Source organism: Megalobrama amblycephala, linkage group LG16 (genome assembly GCF_018812025.1).
Source record: "Megalobrama amblycephala isolate DHTTF-2021 linkage group LG16, ASM1881202v1, whole genome shotgun sequence".
NCBI classification, from domain to species: domain Eukaryota; kingdom Metazoa; phylum Chordata; class Actinopteri; order Cypriniformes; family Xenocyprididae; genus Megalobrama; species Megalobrama amblycephala.
The window spans coordinates 4,159,042-4,176,904 of NC_063059.1; the positions used below are offsets into that span (position 1 = coordinate 4,159,042).

At 36.4% G+C, this 17,863-nt stretch overlaps 1 protein-coding gene across 1 annotated transcript in view; it reads left to right on the top strand.

Annotated features, from left to right (window-relative positions):
* Positions 1-17,545, top strand: part of arrb1 (arrestin, beta 1) — a 54,840-nt gene extending 37,295 nt beyond the window's left edge. The window contains exons 2-16 of the mRNA XM_048161957.1: positions 297-327; positions 969-1,029; positions 2,349-2,393; positions 4,682-4,878; positions 4,995-5,054; positions 5,164-5,231; positions 5,638-5,773; positions 6,578-6,662; positions 6,763-6,835; positions 6,926-7,063; positions 7,158-7,241; positions 9,999-10,022; positions 13,520-13,590; positions 14,077-14,128; positions 15,465-17,545. Of these exons, the coding sequence (XP_048017914.1) occupies positions 297-327; positions 969-1,029; positions 2,349-2,393; positions 4,682-4,878; positions 4,995-5,054; positions 5,164-5,231; positions 5,638-5,773; positions 6,578-6,662; positions 6,763-6,835; positions 6,926-7,063; positions 7,158-7,241; positions 9,999-10,022; positions 13,520-13,590; positions 14,077-14,128; positions 15,465-15,576 (1,237 nt within the window). The 3' untranslated portion in view covers positions 15,577-17,545. The remainder of the gene's footprint in view (positions 1-296; positions 328-968; positions 1,030-2,348; positions 2,394-4,681; positions 4,879-4,994; positions 5,055-5,163; positions 5,232-5,637; positions 5,774-6,577; positions 6,663-6,762; positions 6,836-6,925; positions 7,064-7,157; positions 7,242-9,998; positions 10,023-13,519; positions 13,591-14,076; positions 14,129-15,464) is intronic.
* The last annotated feature ends 318 nt before the right edge of the window (positions 17,546-17,863 follow it).

Below are 17,863 nucleotides of genomic sequence, written 5' to 3' on the forward strand. Positions count from 1 at the left end.
AACGCTCACTCACCACTAAATTAATCGCTTAATTATCTCATTAACTTTAACTCTGCTTCACACTATTTAGAGAGACTATGCTTATTATTACAGATCCATTTCATCTCACCTCATCTTTATTCTCAGCCAATCTGTGACAGATATACTTATATTCAACTTTATATACTGTGCTATAATGTAGTTTACATTTTGCAAAGATATAATCATGGCCGTGATTTGCTACAGGTTTTAGGTTTTGTCAGGTGTAGGGACATTTTATGCATGCTATCTTATATGTCACTCTTGTATTTCCACAGGGTGTTTAAGAAGGCAAGTCCGAATGGAAAGGTAATTTTACATTTATTTTGTCCCTCCTTCATGTCTACTGATCATGTTATTGTGTCAGTTGTTTTGAATCTGATACTTCATAAGTTTTCTGTCAGTGACTGCAGCATAGCCTGTTATGAAACGGTTATGACTGAATAACCACAAATATTGAGTAACAAAGTATCTCTTGTTGCAAAATTAGATTTGATGCTTGTGACACGGTTAGCCAGACTGATGGGTCGCAATGGCTGTGCGGTTAGCATATAGCCTAGCCATGAGTCTATATGTATCATTAGCAGGGAGACCTGTGGTGCGCCACAACAGTCCTTGAGCAGGAAGCGGGCGTGGGGCGAATATGAAAGAGGGGCATGTGACTCAGTAGCCAGCCTTCTGCAAAGCTGCGAAAGGCTTTTCCAGGGATCGGCACAACACAACAATTATATAAACATATATTTTCGAGTAGGACAAATTGGTCTTGAAGAAAATGCACCTAAAGGACAAATTAAGTGCTCATAACTTAATAAAAGCATTCATTTTGATAAGGTTAATGAAAGATAATTATAGAACTGTACATACACAATGGCACAAATAGGCATTTTAGCTCAGTTCAGATTGTTCTTGTTTTAGTTGTGCTGATTGTACGTTTATGATTGCCTTTTCAGCTAACGGTGTACCTTGGTAAGAGGGATTTCGTTGACCATGTGGACCTTGTGGAGCCTGTCGGTAGGCAATAAGAATCACAATCTTAAATTTTAGTTTAACTTTATGTTAGTGATCATGTTACATTGTAATTACATTGTAATAGATAAGTCATAAATGAGTGTGTGTACTTAATTTGTAATTACTTATGAACTGTTTGCAAATACACTTGACTCTTCTCTTACCCGTTAACCTACCCATACCACCAGACCTGTCCCTAACCTTACCCGTATCTGACCTCAATAGCAGCAAATGTATTTTGCAATACATGAACACGATAAGTACACTATACCTAAAAACTTTTTTTTTTTTTTTATATATAAGTACATAGTAGTCACCTAATATAAAGTGTGACCCTATGAGGTATTATCATGTGCATTATCTGCAAAAATATTCATTAAAGAAAACACATCATTTTATTTAAAAAAAACAGAGTTGATGAATTGGATTAAAGGGTTAGTTCACCCAAAAATGAAAATTGTCATTTATTACTCACCCTCATGTCATTCCACACCCGTAAGACCTTCATTCATCTTCTGAACACAAATTAAGATATTTTTGATAAAATCCGATGGCTCAGTGAGGCCTCCATTGATAGCAAGATCATTTCCTTTTTCAGTGCCTGGAAAGCTACTAAAGACATAAAACAGTTCATGTGACTACAGTGCTTCAACCTTAATGTTATGAAGCGGCGGAATACTTTTGTACACCAAAAAATCAAAATAACAACCTTAACAATACTAGTGAAGTGATTTTTAAAACACTGCTTCATGAAGCTTCAAAGCTAACATCTTTTGTTTCGAATCAGTGGTTCGGAGCGCGTATCAAACTTCCAAAGTCACTGAACATTGAAATTTCGAAACACTTGACGTAACGGCGCTCTGAACCACTGATTCGAAACAAAAGATTTGTAAAGCTTTGAAGCTTCATGAAGCAGTGTTTTGAAATCACCCATCACTAGACATTGTTAAATAAAGTTGTTATTTTGGGGTTTTTTTGCCGCAAAAAAAGTATTGTCTTCGCTTCATAACATTAAGGTTGAACCACTGTAGACACATGAACTGTTTTAAATATGTCTTTAGTAGCTTTCTGGGCGTTTGAAAGTGTGAGTTAACTTGCTGTCAATGGAGGCCTCACTGAGCTATCGGGTTTCATCAAAAATATCTTAATTTGTTTTCTGAAGATGAACGAAGGTCTTATGGGTGGAACGACTAGGGTGAGTAATAAATTACATGATTTTCATTTTTGGGTGAACTAACCCTTTAAAGTGATAAAGAAGAATGATTTCATAGATAAGCATGCAGCTGACATTTTACCCATAAAATATCTTTTTCCTATTGCAGATGGCGTGGTTTTAATTGATCCAGAGTACTTGAAAGAGAGAAAAGGTGAGGACTTTTTTTTTTTTCTTTTTTTTTTTTTTTACTTTTGAAAGTGCCACGGTATAGAAATATGTTATTTACCACAGAAAAAAAGAATGTTTACATCACACACCTCTTAAACAAGATTAAAGTGTCTCTACTATGCTTTACACATGAAAGGTATATATATATATATATATATATATATATATATATATATATATATATATATATATATATATATATATATACAGTCCAAAAGTTTGGAACCACTAAGATTTTTAATGTTTTTAATAGAAGTATTATACATTTATTTAATTAAAAATACAGTAAAAAACAGTAATATTGTGAAATATTATTACAATTTAAAATAACTGTTTTCTATTTAAATATATTTGACACAGTAATTTATTCCTGTGATGCAAAGCTGAATTTTCAGCATCGTTACTCCAGTCTTCAGTGTCACATGATCCTTCAGAAATCATTCTAATATGCTGATTTGCTGCTCAATAAACATTTATGATTATTTTCAATGTTGAAAACAGTTGTGTACTTTTTTTTTTCAGGATTCCTTGATGAATAGAAAGAAAGAACAGCATTTATCTGAAATACAAAGGCTTCTGTAGCATTATACACTACCGTTCAAAAGTTTGGGGTCAGTAAGAATTTTTATTTTTTTTTTTACTGAAAAGAAATTAAAGAAATGAATACTTTTATTCAGCAAGGATGCATTAAATCAATCAAAAGACAGTAAAGACATTTATAATGTACAAAAGATTAGATTTCAGATAAACACTGTTCTTTTGAACTTTCTATTCATCAAATAATCCTGAAAAAAAATATTGTACACAAATATTTTGTACAATTGTACACATTTATGTTTCTTGAGCAGCAGATCAGCATATTAGAATGATTTCTGAAGATTGTGACACTGAAGACTGGAGTAACGATGCTGAAAATTCAGCTTTGCATCACAGGAATAAATTACTTTGTCAAATATATCAAATAGAAAAAGTTATTTTAAATTGTAATAATATTTCACAATATTACTGTTTTTTACTGTATTTTTAATTAAATAAATGTAGCCTTGGTGAGCAGACGAAACTTCTTTTAAAAACATTAAAAACTTAGTGGTTCCAAACTTTTGGACTGTACTGTATATATATATATATATATATATATATATATATATATATATATATATATATATATATATATTACCTTTCATGTAGTATGTAATATTGCTGTTTGTAAATGCAAAAGATCTGTAAAGTTTCAAAGCTCAAAGTGCAGATAAATGGAGTTATTTTCTCCCAGATTAAAGAACCGATTCTGAACTGCCTGAAACGAGTTGTCAATAATTCCAGCCCTACTTCCTGCTCGAACATATGTAGGTTTGTAACAAATGTGCATAATGCCAGCCTATGGTCTTTCACCCGCCCTCAAACACTAGGTGTAACTGTGACGGGAAGAGTTTGGTTTGTGTTGTCGGCATGTCGAAAAGACTGTGTTCTCTGAAATGTCTAAGCAAATCCACTTTACATGCACTTCCAAAGGAACAGGACTCACACTGGAATTGATATGGTAAAACTGACGCCATAATTACTGTTCGTATCACTGTGTATAAAGTGCTAAGGAAGCATCCGGAGCTGAAATTCAAATATGGTAATAGGCATTTTAATTTTTGGAACATGCTGTAAGTGCTAGACCAATCACAACAGACTGGGCCATCTGACCAATCAGAGCAGAGGAGGCTCTCGGAAAGGAGGAATTTAGAGAGGCGAAATCCTTTATAGATACTGTGAGAAAGGTGATGCTGCAATGTAGATTATGAGAAAATGAAAGTGTTTTTTGACTTGCATGAAAACTATCTGTTGTAGGAGACCTCCAAAAAAGTTAGGAACCTTTTAAAATAGAGTAATATGGGCATTTCAAAGGGAGAACAGGTAATTTGCAGAAATTCCCTGCTTTAAAGGTGTTTCTCCTAAGAAGACGACCCTGTTAATCACACGTGTGAACAGTTTGTTTCAGAAGAAATTTCAGCGTTACAAACCACACTCGAATACCAAAGTCTGCAATCATAAATCAGAGCTCTCAATATGAACTCAATCATCACTCATTACATTTTTCCAAGACTAACATCTGAGATGTGCAATCCACATCAGTTTTATAGCTCTGTACACTTATGTATGTCAATAATTGTTCCATTTGTTGCTGGTTTTATTTTATTAGGAACTGGGAGTACAAAGTTGACTGTAAATCCATTAACTATAGAGTTATTAGGCAGTTTTTTTTTTTTTTTAATCCTTCCACAGTTTTTGTGACACTGACGTGTGCTTTCCGCTATGGACGGGAGGACTTGGATGTTCTTGGCTTGACGTTTCGCAAAGACCTCTTTGTGGCCAACATCCAGGCATTTCCTCCTGTGCCTGAAGAGAAAAAGAGCTTGACACGTCTACAAGAGCGATTGATAAAGAAACTTGGAGAACATGCTTACCCCTTCACCTTCGAGGTGAAACTTCTTGCTTATTTTCTTAACATAATGACAACTATGTTATGCTGTTCAGAGATTATTGGATTCACTGCTGATTACATTTGATCCCTTCATCACTATTTCAACTCTCACAGATTCCTCCGAACTTACCCTGTTCTGTAACGTTACAACCAGGGCCAGAAGATACAGGAAAGGTACATTTTCCCTCAAATAATGTTTTATGATGTGGGTTTTGATAGATATAATTAAAAAGGGCTTTGCAGAATTCTCAGAGTAACTTTTTATTTTTTCTTGTCTGCAAAGGCCTGCGGGGTTGACTTTGAAGTCAAAGCTTTCTGTGCAGAAAATGTTGAAGAAAAAATCCACAAAAGGTACAACCTTTCACAATGGCACCCAAAAGAGACAGAGCAACACATAAAATGTTACTTATTATTGTAGATTATTAGTTTATTTATTTATTAGTTCATTTATTATTAGTTTTATAAAGCAGTAACTATTACTTTAGCTCATACATAGTCTTACACCATTTGTTCTATGAATATAAATGATACTTAAACAAGGCAGTTTGTTGAGGAGATGTGCTATTATGATCTAAATGAACAGACTGAAAAAAAAAAAAAAAAATCAATCAATCAATCATATATAAAGACCAGAAAATCACAGAGATTTGTGAGTGGTTGCAATTGCCCATGGCAACCACTCACAACATAGATTTTGTTAAAGTCAATAAATGTCACAAATTATGATATGTTTCTCCTATTACCGGCCCTTCCACAGAAATTCAGTGCGTCTTGTTATCAGAAAAGTGCAGTATGCTCCAGAGAAGCCGGGCCCGCAGCCAATGGCTGAAACCACAAGGCAGTTTCTTATGTCAGACAAACCATTACACCTGGAGGCCTCACTTGACAAAGAGGTGGGTTTGTCTAGTTACTCAACTGGTTTGAATAAGATGAAATATCTGACTAATGAGGAAAGGCAACATCAGTAGGATCCTGATATGCTATTCTAAAAGTTATTCCAGTTACAATGAGTACATCTAGTGATGGAATCAGGGCATTACAACTGAAATGCTGGGCTGCAATGTTATGCATATTAGATGCATAGTATCTAATAATAATAACTGTAATAGAAATTAAGCTTTTATCTTTTCTTCAAATTATTTTAATATGACCCTATGAAAATTAAGAAATTCATGCAGATATTATTGAAGCTTTAACCAAAAGATAACTATTTTAAAATACATTTTGGCATGAATGTTTACTGCTACAATCAGTTCTGAATTCACAGAAATCTTGCATAAAATTCATATTCATATTCTAATAAAATTCATTAGATTTATTAATGTTTTAGGCCTGGGGTCTCAGCATGTCATTACAGATTTTTGACATACTATTAAATGTTATGCCTGCTCATTGTTAAACAATTTTTGAGTATCTGAAAAAGGTTTGGGGTCTCTCCCTGAACAGAACAGAAATAGAATCACAAATATTTAGGTCTAAATTTAAGATTTATGTATGAATTTCATATAAAACTGCCATCCATTTGGATTACACATTTTAACATATTGACAAAGTTTGTGTGATAGCAATAACAATACACTCGTTCTTCAGAATCACATACTGTACAGAGTAGGCCTACAGATATTATTTGACCTATGCTTCTATTAACTCTAGCTTTTGTTCTTTGCATGATGCTGTTTGTGCATAATGTCTTTCAGATTTACTATCATGGTGAACCAATCAGTGTCAACGTCCATGTCACAAACAACACAAACAAGACAGTAAAAAAAATAAAGATTTCAGGTCATTCAGTTATTTATAGTGGATGGACTTTGTATTTACATTAGTATGTAGTTAAGAAAACCTAGGCAATAACACTTATTTCTATTACAAAATGTTGCAGTGCGTCAATATGCTGATATCTGCCTCTTCAACACTGCCCAGTACAAGTGTCCAGTGGCGACAGAGGAATCAGAGTATGTACACTGCAACTAAACAATATGCTTCCGTATGAGAACACACCTTGACATCTGTCTAATTACTCTCTGCTTTGTGCCACGTTCTAGTGATATAGTGGCTCCCAGTGCCACATTTTGTAAAGTATACACTCTCACCCCATTCCTCGCGAATAACCGAGAGAAACGCGGCTTGGCTTTGGATGGCAAACTCAAACATGAAGACACAAATTTAGCATCGAGTACATTGTAAGTACACTCTATTATTCTTTCATTTGAAAGCAGATTGTGTTTCTTGGTATGTTTATCAATTTACCTCTCAATGGCATTGTTGTCTCAAAAGGTTAAGAGAGGGAGCCAATAAGGAAATTCTGGGCATCATTGTTTCTTATAAGGTGAAAGTGAAGCTGGTGGTGTCCCGTGGAGGGTAAGTTTACATTTTGCTCATCTTGTGTGGTTTGTGATGCTGGAATAAAGTTCAAACTTTACAATTAGGTTAAACAAATGTCATAGCACTTGCCAGGAATTTGTGCTACAGACATGAAACCTCAGACTTGTTGAGAAGGGGTGTGCTATCGCTTTACGAAGCAACTTAAGATTTTTATCTGGTAGTACATACATTTTGGAAATCCCATAAAATCCCATAGATGCACATTGAATAAGGGGCCACTCTTAAAGGGTTAGTTCACCCAAAAATGAAAATAGTGTCATTAATTACTCACCCTCATGCCGTTCCACACCCTTAAGACCTTAAGATATTTTTGTTGAAATCCGATGACTCAGTGAGGCCTCCATAGCCAGCAATGGCATTTCCTCTCTCAAGATCCATTAATGTACTAAAAACATATTTAAATCAGTTCATGTGAGTACAGTGGTTCAATATTAATATTATAAAGTGACGAGAATATTTTTTGTGCGCCAAAAAACCAAAATAACGACTTATTTAATGATGGCCGATTTCAAAACACTGCTTCAGGAAGCTTCGGAGCACTATGAATCAGCGCATCGAATCATGATTCGGATCGCGTGTCAAATCGCCAAACTGCTGAAATCACGTGACCTTGGTGCTCCGAACAGCTGATTCGACACACTGATTCATAACGCTCCGAAGTTTCCTGAAGCAGTGTTTTGAAATCGGCCATCACTAAATAAGTCGTTATTTTGGCACACCAAAAATATTCTCGTCGCTTTATAATATTAATATTGAACCACTGTGCTCACATTAACTGATTTAAATATGTTTTTAGTACCTTTATGGGTCTTGAGAGAGGAAATGTCATTGCTCCCTATGCAGGCCTCATGGAGCCATTGGATTTCAACAAATATATCTCAATTTGTGTTCCGAAGATTAACGAAGGTCTTACGGGTGTGGAATGGCATGAGGGTAAGTAATGAATGACACAAATTCCATTTTTGGGTGAACTAACCCTTTAAAAATAAAGGTTCTTTATTGGCATCGATGGTTCCATGAAGAACCTTTAACATCCATGGAACCTTTCCATTGGACAAAAGGTTCTTTATAGTGGAAAAGGGTTCTTTAGATTATAAAAATCACACTGATTCTTTAAAGAACTGTTAAAGGTGGGGTAAGCCATATTTCAAAAAAACTGTGTGGAAGTTAGCCAGGCCGACACCAACAATCAGCTGAATGCCAATCAGCATTAGGGGGCATATGACGGTCGAGGAGAAAGAATGAGCAAGAGGGAGATGTGAAGAAAGACTGTAGAAAGAGAGATGAGACAATACAAAAGAGATCAAAAGAATATCACTGGAATGAAGGTATATGACTGGGCAAGCGCTATAGGACCAGCATTAATATTAGAAAAGCTTTCCAGCGCTGGAGAGAGCTGAGCAAAAAGGCCTGAAAACTGGAGGCTGCTTTGACTCTGCTTCACACGTGAGTAACACTGGGTTTGAGTGTCATTGATTGTCTGGAGCTGCTGTGCTGTTGGCGTCTAACAACAAACTCTTGTTTGCGTTTACTATTGTGTACTGTACGTTCATTTTTGTGCTTCCTTGTCGTTCGTTCATCATCTGGGCATCTGGACATCCACTCACATTGTGTGTGTAACAGTGGCCAGCTAGTGAGAGTTGTGCAGGTAAACCACTGCACACTGACGACTGTTTAGCGTCATTGTTAGTGCACTCAACCACATGCCAGCAGCGATCAGGGTTCAAAACCGTCTCGGTGCAGGGTGGTTAGGATTGGAGGGTGACTTTTGGAGGCGGACCAATGAAGAGAGGGGTGGGTTTGTTTGGGTTTATTTCAAATATCAACAATGTTTTTGAAATATGGCTTACCCCAACTTTAAGTAAAAGGTTCTTTGGGGAACCAAAAATGGTTCTTCTGTGGCAACACTTAGATGCTAGGGACCAGAATATCAGAGAGACTTGGATCTTTTGACATGGGCAAGTAAACAGCCACACAGCAATCACTCAAAAAATGGTAGCAACTGCATAGCAACATGCTAAAAACATCCATGACATCCTGACTGCATTCGAAATTGCATACTTCCCTACTACATAGTAGGCGAAAAACATGTATGTAACAAAAGAAGTATGTCCGAATTCATAGTACTCATGAAAGAGTAGGCAAAAAGTACTCAGATGACCTATTACTTCCGGTAAGATTCTGAAGTGTGCATACGATGGACACTTTACTATCCCATGAAGCCATGGGAGAGGATTTGTGAATGGCAGTAAAGCGATGCAACTGACGCTGGTAGGTCACATGATAATGACAGCATGGCAAATGTAGTGTGTCCAGATTACGTTCTTGCTACACATATTCATACTACACGAGAATCAATCTACATTCATAAACCCCAAATGTGAAAAAACTTATTCAAATTACTTATTCAAAATAAGTGCCTACTCAAGAGAGTATACAATTTTGGATGCAGCCCCTGTCAATGTAACTGTGAGTTTAGCACAGACAAGGATGGTTCACAAAACCTTTAGAAAATGTAAAAATCTTGTTAAATTATTTGTGATTGCTTGAAAAGGGATTTTTTAACCACTCTATTTAACCCTAGAGTGCATGACCATTAAAAAACATAAAAAAATGACAATATCAGATCAGTTTGACACCCTTTATGCATTCTAGGGTTACATTAAAAGGACTAGGTCAATATGGTACACTAAAGAAATAATGCCTTAATCATGCTGTTTATTTTTTTCTCAGACTGCTGGGAGATCTTGCATCAAGGTACTGTGATCTTTTTATTTATTCCTTTAGAAATTCTAATATTTTTGTGTAATGTGTGTAAATGTTTGACAGCTTCATTTTGAAACCAGATTAAAGCTGATCCATGACTAGGGCTGCATGACCATATACTGAAAAGTCTGTCTTCAGTATATGGAGACAGACTGACAAACTGACTCAAGCAATTGTGCATATTATAGTTCCCTTTCGATGGGAACTCGCACTGCGTCTGAAAATATTCTATGGGGAATGCCTCAGCATGACCGGTGTCTGAAGTATGTGTGCAAAGGTGACAATTGTATTGGCCAGCGACAGCCTATGACGTCACTACCAGTGCTACCATGAGTATAAAAGGGTGCCTGAGGAATACGTCATCTGCTTCTTCATCTTCAGGAGTTGTTTCTTTTTAGCTTATCAGTAAGCAATCAGTCAAAATGGAATCTGGAAGTAGCAAGGCATTTAGGAAGTGTGTTGATCCGTGTCCTCGTTATTTGACACCCGATGATACACACAACTTTTGTGCTGTTTGTTTGGGCGAAGAGCACACACTCTCAGTAATCGAGGAGGCTTTTTGCGTGCACTGAGAGCGTTTTCCCATGAAAAACCTTGTTTGTCCCTCTTCTAGAGGGAATTGGGACAAACACTGCCATCTAAGCCCCCTAAAAACATCTTGCTTAAATGGCAGGGCATACACAGCAGCAGGTCAGGCTGGAGCTGCTTTGCACACAATGGGGGTGCTGCAAACATACCAAGCTGATCTGCTGAGGGACTTGGACCAAGGTCAGGGTCTTTCCCCTGATGTGGTGGCTGAGCTGTGCTGCATAACATATTTAGCTCTCTGGGCCACTAAATGATCGGCAGGTCGATGGTGGCATTGGTGGCCATTTGTGGGTGAACCTGGCTAACATAGGGGAGAAAGAGTAGGGCTTTCTCCTCAACTTTTGACATTCATACCTGCACTGCCAGAAGGCTAGTGTCGCTGCTCACGCTCCTCCTACTCCAAGGAGCAGGTTGCTGGGCCCCCTTAATGTTATGTTATGGTTTTTTGTGGGCCTCCCTGATAATATTTAGTAACGGTAGTTAAATTGTGGTTTAAGTTGAGTTGAATAGGCTTTTGCTAAAGACTACTTAACAAATCTCATTCAATAGAGAGTTGGCAGTACTCTCTCATAGGCAGACCCCTCATAGGGTCATCATACGCAGTACCCTGCTTCCTACAGATCTGTATTATCAAGTGGATGGCTTATTAAATAGAAATAAGCCTTCACAAGCATAATCATGGTTGTGCACGGTGGTACTCCTCTTATACAGAGGGTTGTTATACTGAGTACTCTCTCCCTAAGAGCTCTGTTCGTTGTGAAATCAAGTGAGTTGTTTGTTAGGGCCCTGTTGATAAGTTGTTTCAATTTAATAGCTATTAATACCTTGTTGACAAACATATATTATATAGTGCACAGTCTGTTACCTACCGGCTCTGAGTCAGCCTCCCTGACAGAGAGTTGTTAGGTCTCCTCTCGTCTTAATGAGAGCTATCCTGTTGAGACCTCCGCTCTATAGTGCTCTGCATTGGTAGGCATTAGGATCGACTAGGTCTCTTCTCATTTAAGAGAGTCGTTTTGCTGAGGTCCTCACTAATTAGAACTCCTGCATTGAGCCTCCATGTCTGTGGATTGATCCTCCTGGGGTTCTCTCCTCTGAACCCCTGTGGTTTAGCAGTTTCGAGTGGCAAGGCTTTCTGTGAGCCTCCTTGATATTTATCTGTTTTAGGAATATAGAGTGTTTATACCTCCTCTCTCTCTGGATAGTAATTCTTTGAGGCTTCTTGTTTTCACTCTTCTGCACTACTGCTATAGATGTTCCAAGTGGAACAGCTTTCAGTAAGCCCCTTGATAGGAAGGCTTTCTTAGGGTAGTGTAGCCAGGCCTTCTCTCATTTTAGAGAGTTATTCAGTTGAGGCTTCCACTATCTGTTAGGCTTTCGCTCATCCATTGAGAAGTATTTACGGTTGAGGCCTCCACTCCCTTGAGCTAGTAGTTCATTCAGATGGCTCAGATGGCAATATCGAGTGACATGGCACTCTGCGAGCCTCCCCGTTAAGCAGCCATAGTATGAGGTAGTATTGCCTTCTTTCGTTAGAGAATCTTCCTGCAGATGTCTGCAAATTCCTGATACCGCCTGGATAGCTATGTATGTGTGGCGTGATTCTCTGGGAGCCACCTTGTTAGGTCTGTCCTCCTCTCATTCTAGAGAGTTATCCTATTGAGGCCTCCGTCTATCAGAGCCCCTTGTTTTAGCTGAGCTATTCTAGGTTGAGCATGATTGTCTCTGCCCTTTATCTTAGAAAAAGACATTATATTAAGTACTCCTTAGAATTTGGAGTACTTTGTGTCAAGTAGTAGGCTCTCTGGATTAAGCCTCTTTGAGTCAGGTCTAGTGTGTTAGCTAGTATTCCCCTCACTTAGAGGGTCATTTTGTAGAGTACTTTGCTCCCTAAGGCTCCACTCATTCTGCAGTATCAAGTTGTTAGGCTCTCTGTGATCCTCCCTTAGATACTTCTATAGGCTAATTTTGGTATCCCCTCTTTTAGAGAGTCAGTATGTATAGTGCCTTGTTCTCCAGAGCACGTATAGAAATACTGAAAATCCCATTTTGTGTTGGGATTTTCAGCCTCCTGGACAAACTGCTTTCTGGGCAGAGCTTGTGTAGTACTCTCTGAATTTGAGAGGGTCAGTTCGTTCTCCGGGGCTGGTTGATGGTAGGCTAACTGAGGCCTCCGATTGGAGGGTTGATATGCTGAGTCTCTGCTGTCCAGGATTTCTGTCTCTGGAGACTGGTGTGAAATGATTACTGCCTGTTGCAATACCTTCTCATTAGAGGCCTCTGTGAGGGTGCTGAATCAGGTGATTCTGCTTAGGCAGGCAGGTTGTAGGCTGAACACACTAGGATGGCAGGGGTCAGCCTCCCTGGTGATTCTAGGGGTTGATGCTTTAACCCCCCTGAAGTGACAGGTCAGGTCTCTTTGTGAGCCTAGCCATATTCTGTTGAAGGAATATTCCTTACAATTCCTTTGTAAGGAATATGACCCTTACAATGACCCTTACTGACCCTCACGATCGCACTGGTAGTGACTTCATAGGCTGTCCTTTCCAATATGGTCACGTTGCACACATGCTTCAGACACCGGTCACGCTGAGGAGTTCCCCATAGCAAATTGTCAGATGCAATGTCTCGCTACCCTTCTCAGGGAACCTAAATTATATTTGTAACCCAAGATGATTCCTATAAGTAGCCATGCCTTTGGCCAGAAGCACAGGCAGACTCAGACACTTGATAAGATGCCATCAATTACTGGACCATTTGTGCAGATGCTTTTAGGCCAGTGGTTCCAGCACTCTGTTAGCACCTCATGAGTGGTGGGATTGAGGTTTGGGAGCAGCGCTGGCCAGGGTTTATTTGGTTATCATGTCTACTGGATGCATGATTTGTGTTTCCCTCTCCAGTGATGTTGCTGTCGAGCTCCCCTTTACATTAATGCATCCCAAACCATTGGAGGAATCGATCTACAGAGATGGTATTTGCCAGACTGCCTTTTTATCTGCTTTCATATTGCTCCGATGAACTAGTTTAAAGCTATGATTTACTTTTTAGCATGTTCTGGTAACTAAAACATATACTTTTCCTTGTACAGGAATATAAATATATTTTAATGAATAAGATATAAAAATGTAATAAATATATAAATATTTATTTTAAAATATATATACTTTAATTGAAGACTTTTAAAGTGCATGTCCTTACATGACAGTACTGAATTACAGCTTTAAAAAATCTATGTAAAGAGCAAAAGCTAAAGATTTTTTATTTATACTAACAATAAATTTTTTTTGTTGATGTTTTGTTGAATAGGTGCCAGTGGGTGAAAGTTTAGTTCCTATAAAATTTAAAAAATAATGATGTCACTATGTGCAGACACCTTTATAAATGGGTATATGGGAAGTGGTAAATAAATACCTAGAGAATTCCAATCAATATTCGTTCTGCAACCTTTCTGTTTTAGCCCCAGAAAATGATGCCCCCATTGACACAAACCTCATTGAATTTGACACAAAGTAAGTGAAAGTCTTTTCTATGGTGTAATTGGATTTTAACCTACTAAACTGCTTTGAGATTTATGGTTATAAATAGTTAGACATATGTCTTATGTTGTTTGTTAATTTAATGGATTCATATATTTTGTTTAATCAAAAAATCTGACAGTCATATGCACTACCGGTCAAAAGTCTGGAATAATTTCGATTTTTTTCATGTTTTTGTAAGAAATTACTTATGCTCACCAAGGCTGCATTTATTTGATCAAAAATACAGTATACAATATAATTGGTAAAACAGTTTTTGCTGCTTAATATTTTGGTGGTAACCAAATCAGGATTCTTTGATAGAAAGTTCAGAAGAACAGCTTTTATTTGAAATAGAAATCTTTTGTAATATTATGTCTTTACATGTTTTTTGTTTTTTTTTTTTTTTGTCTTTAAATGTCTTTACTGACACTTATGATCATCAAGTGTGTCCTTGCTGAATAAAAGTGTTAATTAATTATTATTATTATTATTTTTTAAATCTTACCTAAAACGGATCATGGTTTCCACAGAAATATGTTTTCAACATTGATAATAATCAGTAATGTTTCCTGAGCAGCAAATCATCATATCAGAATGATTTCTGAAGGATCATGTGAAACTGATGTCTGGAGTGATAATGCTGGTGTAATGAATGCAGCTTTGATCACAGGAATAAATTATATTTTAAAATATATTCAAATAAAAAACTGTAAACATTTTTATAATATTTCACAATATTACTGTTTTTACTGTATTTTTTGATCAAATAAAAGCAGCCTTGGTGAGCATAAGAGACTTCTTTCAAAAACATTAAAAAATCGTAATTTTACACACACACACACACACACACACACACACACACACACACACACACACACACACACAGGTTTGTTTTGCTGTCAAAGTGACACACAAACACAGAATAATTACGATTTTATAATGTTTTTGAAAGAACGAAAAGGTCTCATTCATTAACATTAGTTAATGTACTAACTAACATGAACAAACAATCAGCAATAAGCATTTGTTACAGTATTTATTAAATATTAGTTAATACAAATAAAGTTGTTCATTGTTTGTGTTAGGTCACAGTGCATTAACTAATGTTAGTAAATGTTGAAATTAACATTAGCTAAGATTAATAAATGCTGTAGAAGTATTGTTCATTCTTAATTCATGTTAACTAAAGTAGTTAACTAATGTTAAAGAAACCTTATTGTAAAGTGTTACCTGCATGTTTTGGCTATAAGAAACTAGAACAGCTTGTAATGCACAGCACAAAAGTGGTTTTAGGGAAACAACTGAAAGCTTCTCTGACTGTCCCTAGTGACGATGACATCATCTTCGAGGACTTTGCTCGGCAACGACTGATCGGAGCAAAAGACGACAAAGATGAAGATGAGGAGGGTGCCGATTCGCCCAAACTGAATGACAGATAGATGCGCAGATAAGAGTTTCCTGTGTTGTGACGATACGAGAGACCCTTTCTGGATAACCTGGAAAAATGGGACACCCTTTAACACACTCACAGTGGTGCAGTTGTTGTGTTCTTGTTCACATTCGTCTCTTCCATCCTGCGAGGGTGTAAAATAAAAACTTAAGTGTAGAAAAATGTGACCTTGTCGTTGAAGCGATTAGAAGGTGAGGTTTTAGTTGATAGGCCGCCCACTGAGTGCCTCGGATATTTGAGGGTCTTTTGGGGTTGAGGCAATGGCTTCTCATAATAGCTAAATCAAACGTCAGTGGTAGCATGCCTTTGTTGTTGCTTTGTTTTATAGATTCTTCCTTTGATTAGAACAGAGGGGGAGTTTGAGGGTCGTGGCTTAGTATTAAACCCTATTTAATGTATGGAATTTGTTCTGTTTTAATTACTCTAAAAGGGACTGGATTTACTATTTTTTATTATAAAAAGCTGCCAAATTGATTAATCTTTATAATGTCTCATGTCTCAACTGAGACACTTTTTTCCACGTTTCAGAAGAACCAGTGTCTCATCTAATCTAAAAGTTATCATATATATATATATATATATATATATATATATATATATATATATATATATATACACATACACACACACACATACACGATACATGACATTGCAACAACCATTTATGACATTTTTTTCTCTTCAATGGTTTCTAAAAGTGGGTTTCTATGAAATCATTTAATTGTAAACAATGCCTATATATCTTTAAAGGGACAGTATATTATTATAGGATATTTTTACATAATTGAAGCTTCTCAAACATAGTACCAATGAATAGTTGTGTGCTACAAACATTCCAGTTACAGTATCTATTCTGAATAAATTATATGTATAATTAAATCTGTTTCAAATCCATCATCTGTGGAACAGAAAATGAGAAATTTTGAAGAATGTACTGTTTTTTAATGCTATCATAATTAATGGGGATTGCAGCTTTTAAGTGTCAATAAAGATTAAAAAGCACCATAAAATAATCCTTAAAATTCACCCCAACTTGTGGCTATATTGTATGAATAAATTCGAATTAAAAGTTTTTTTTTTTTTTTTTGCAAAAAATTCAAAGTTTGTGAACAAATTATTCAGTGTGAACCTGATCAAATAATTCATTGAAAAGATCAGACTCAAATAAATAAATAAAATAATAATATAAAAAATAAACGTTGAATCAAGAATCACTACTTGAACCACTACTTGAACTCTCATGAACTATGGCCAAGTAGATGTTGGGCAGATGTCAAGATTTTCAATGTTTAACGATTTAATCTGTCTGTTCCTCTAGCAATCACATGGACTGTGACTAATTCTTTTAATATGGTTTTGCTCCATATGGTCATGTTGGAAACTTGAAAGCTCCAGTCCTTTTTAAAAAAATTTCTGCACTGAAAAAACAGCACATTCTTTAAAATTTCTTTTGTTGTGTTTCATGAAAGAAAGTCATCTAGGTTTAGAACATCACAGTAAATAAATGATGACGGAATTTATCATTTTGGGGCAAACTATTGGTTTAAATATTCTATGGACAATTTCCTATTTGTCTGACTCCTCTAGACTTATCCAGTAATTCTCTGAGCTGGAGACCCACTAAAATCAAAAGACACTTAATTGGAAATGTAGCCTTTTTTTACATTGCAAAGATTATGTGCTTTCTATATGAATGAGGCCTTGACTTACTGCATGAAACGTCAATAATTTGTATGTTTTGTGAAAGAAAGAAAGAAAGAAAGAAAGATAGAAAGATAGAAAGATGTTTAAATGAAAATGGATTTTTCAATGAACTGATATATTATAATGTCCATGTGCTGGATAAACCACAATTCTAAAATAAGTAAACTTGATTATTGACATAAGGCAAGAAAATGATATTGATGATCAAATGTAAGAAGAAATTACAATATATTAAATATATACTATGTTGTATATATCAAAGTCTTTGTTTCTTCTTTATATTCTATGTATTTGTGTGTGTGTGTGTAGATGGTAGATAGTGACTCTGAAGACCTTGATGAACTGATTCAGATATGTTTAATTAGGACTTGGGGACCAATGCCAAGGTCATGGGTTTGATTCCCAGGGGAAGCAAGAACTTACACAGTGTGTACCTTGAATGCAGTTTTAGGAAGTGGTCCTTCTGAGTCAAACATGGATACAAATTGGATCAGGCTCTCACTGGTAATCTAAGGATAGTATTATGGATGAGACAGAGAGGCAGAGACTAATAAAAGCTTAGACATCATTCA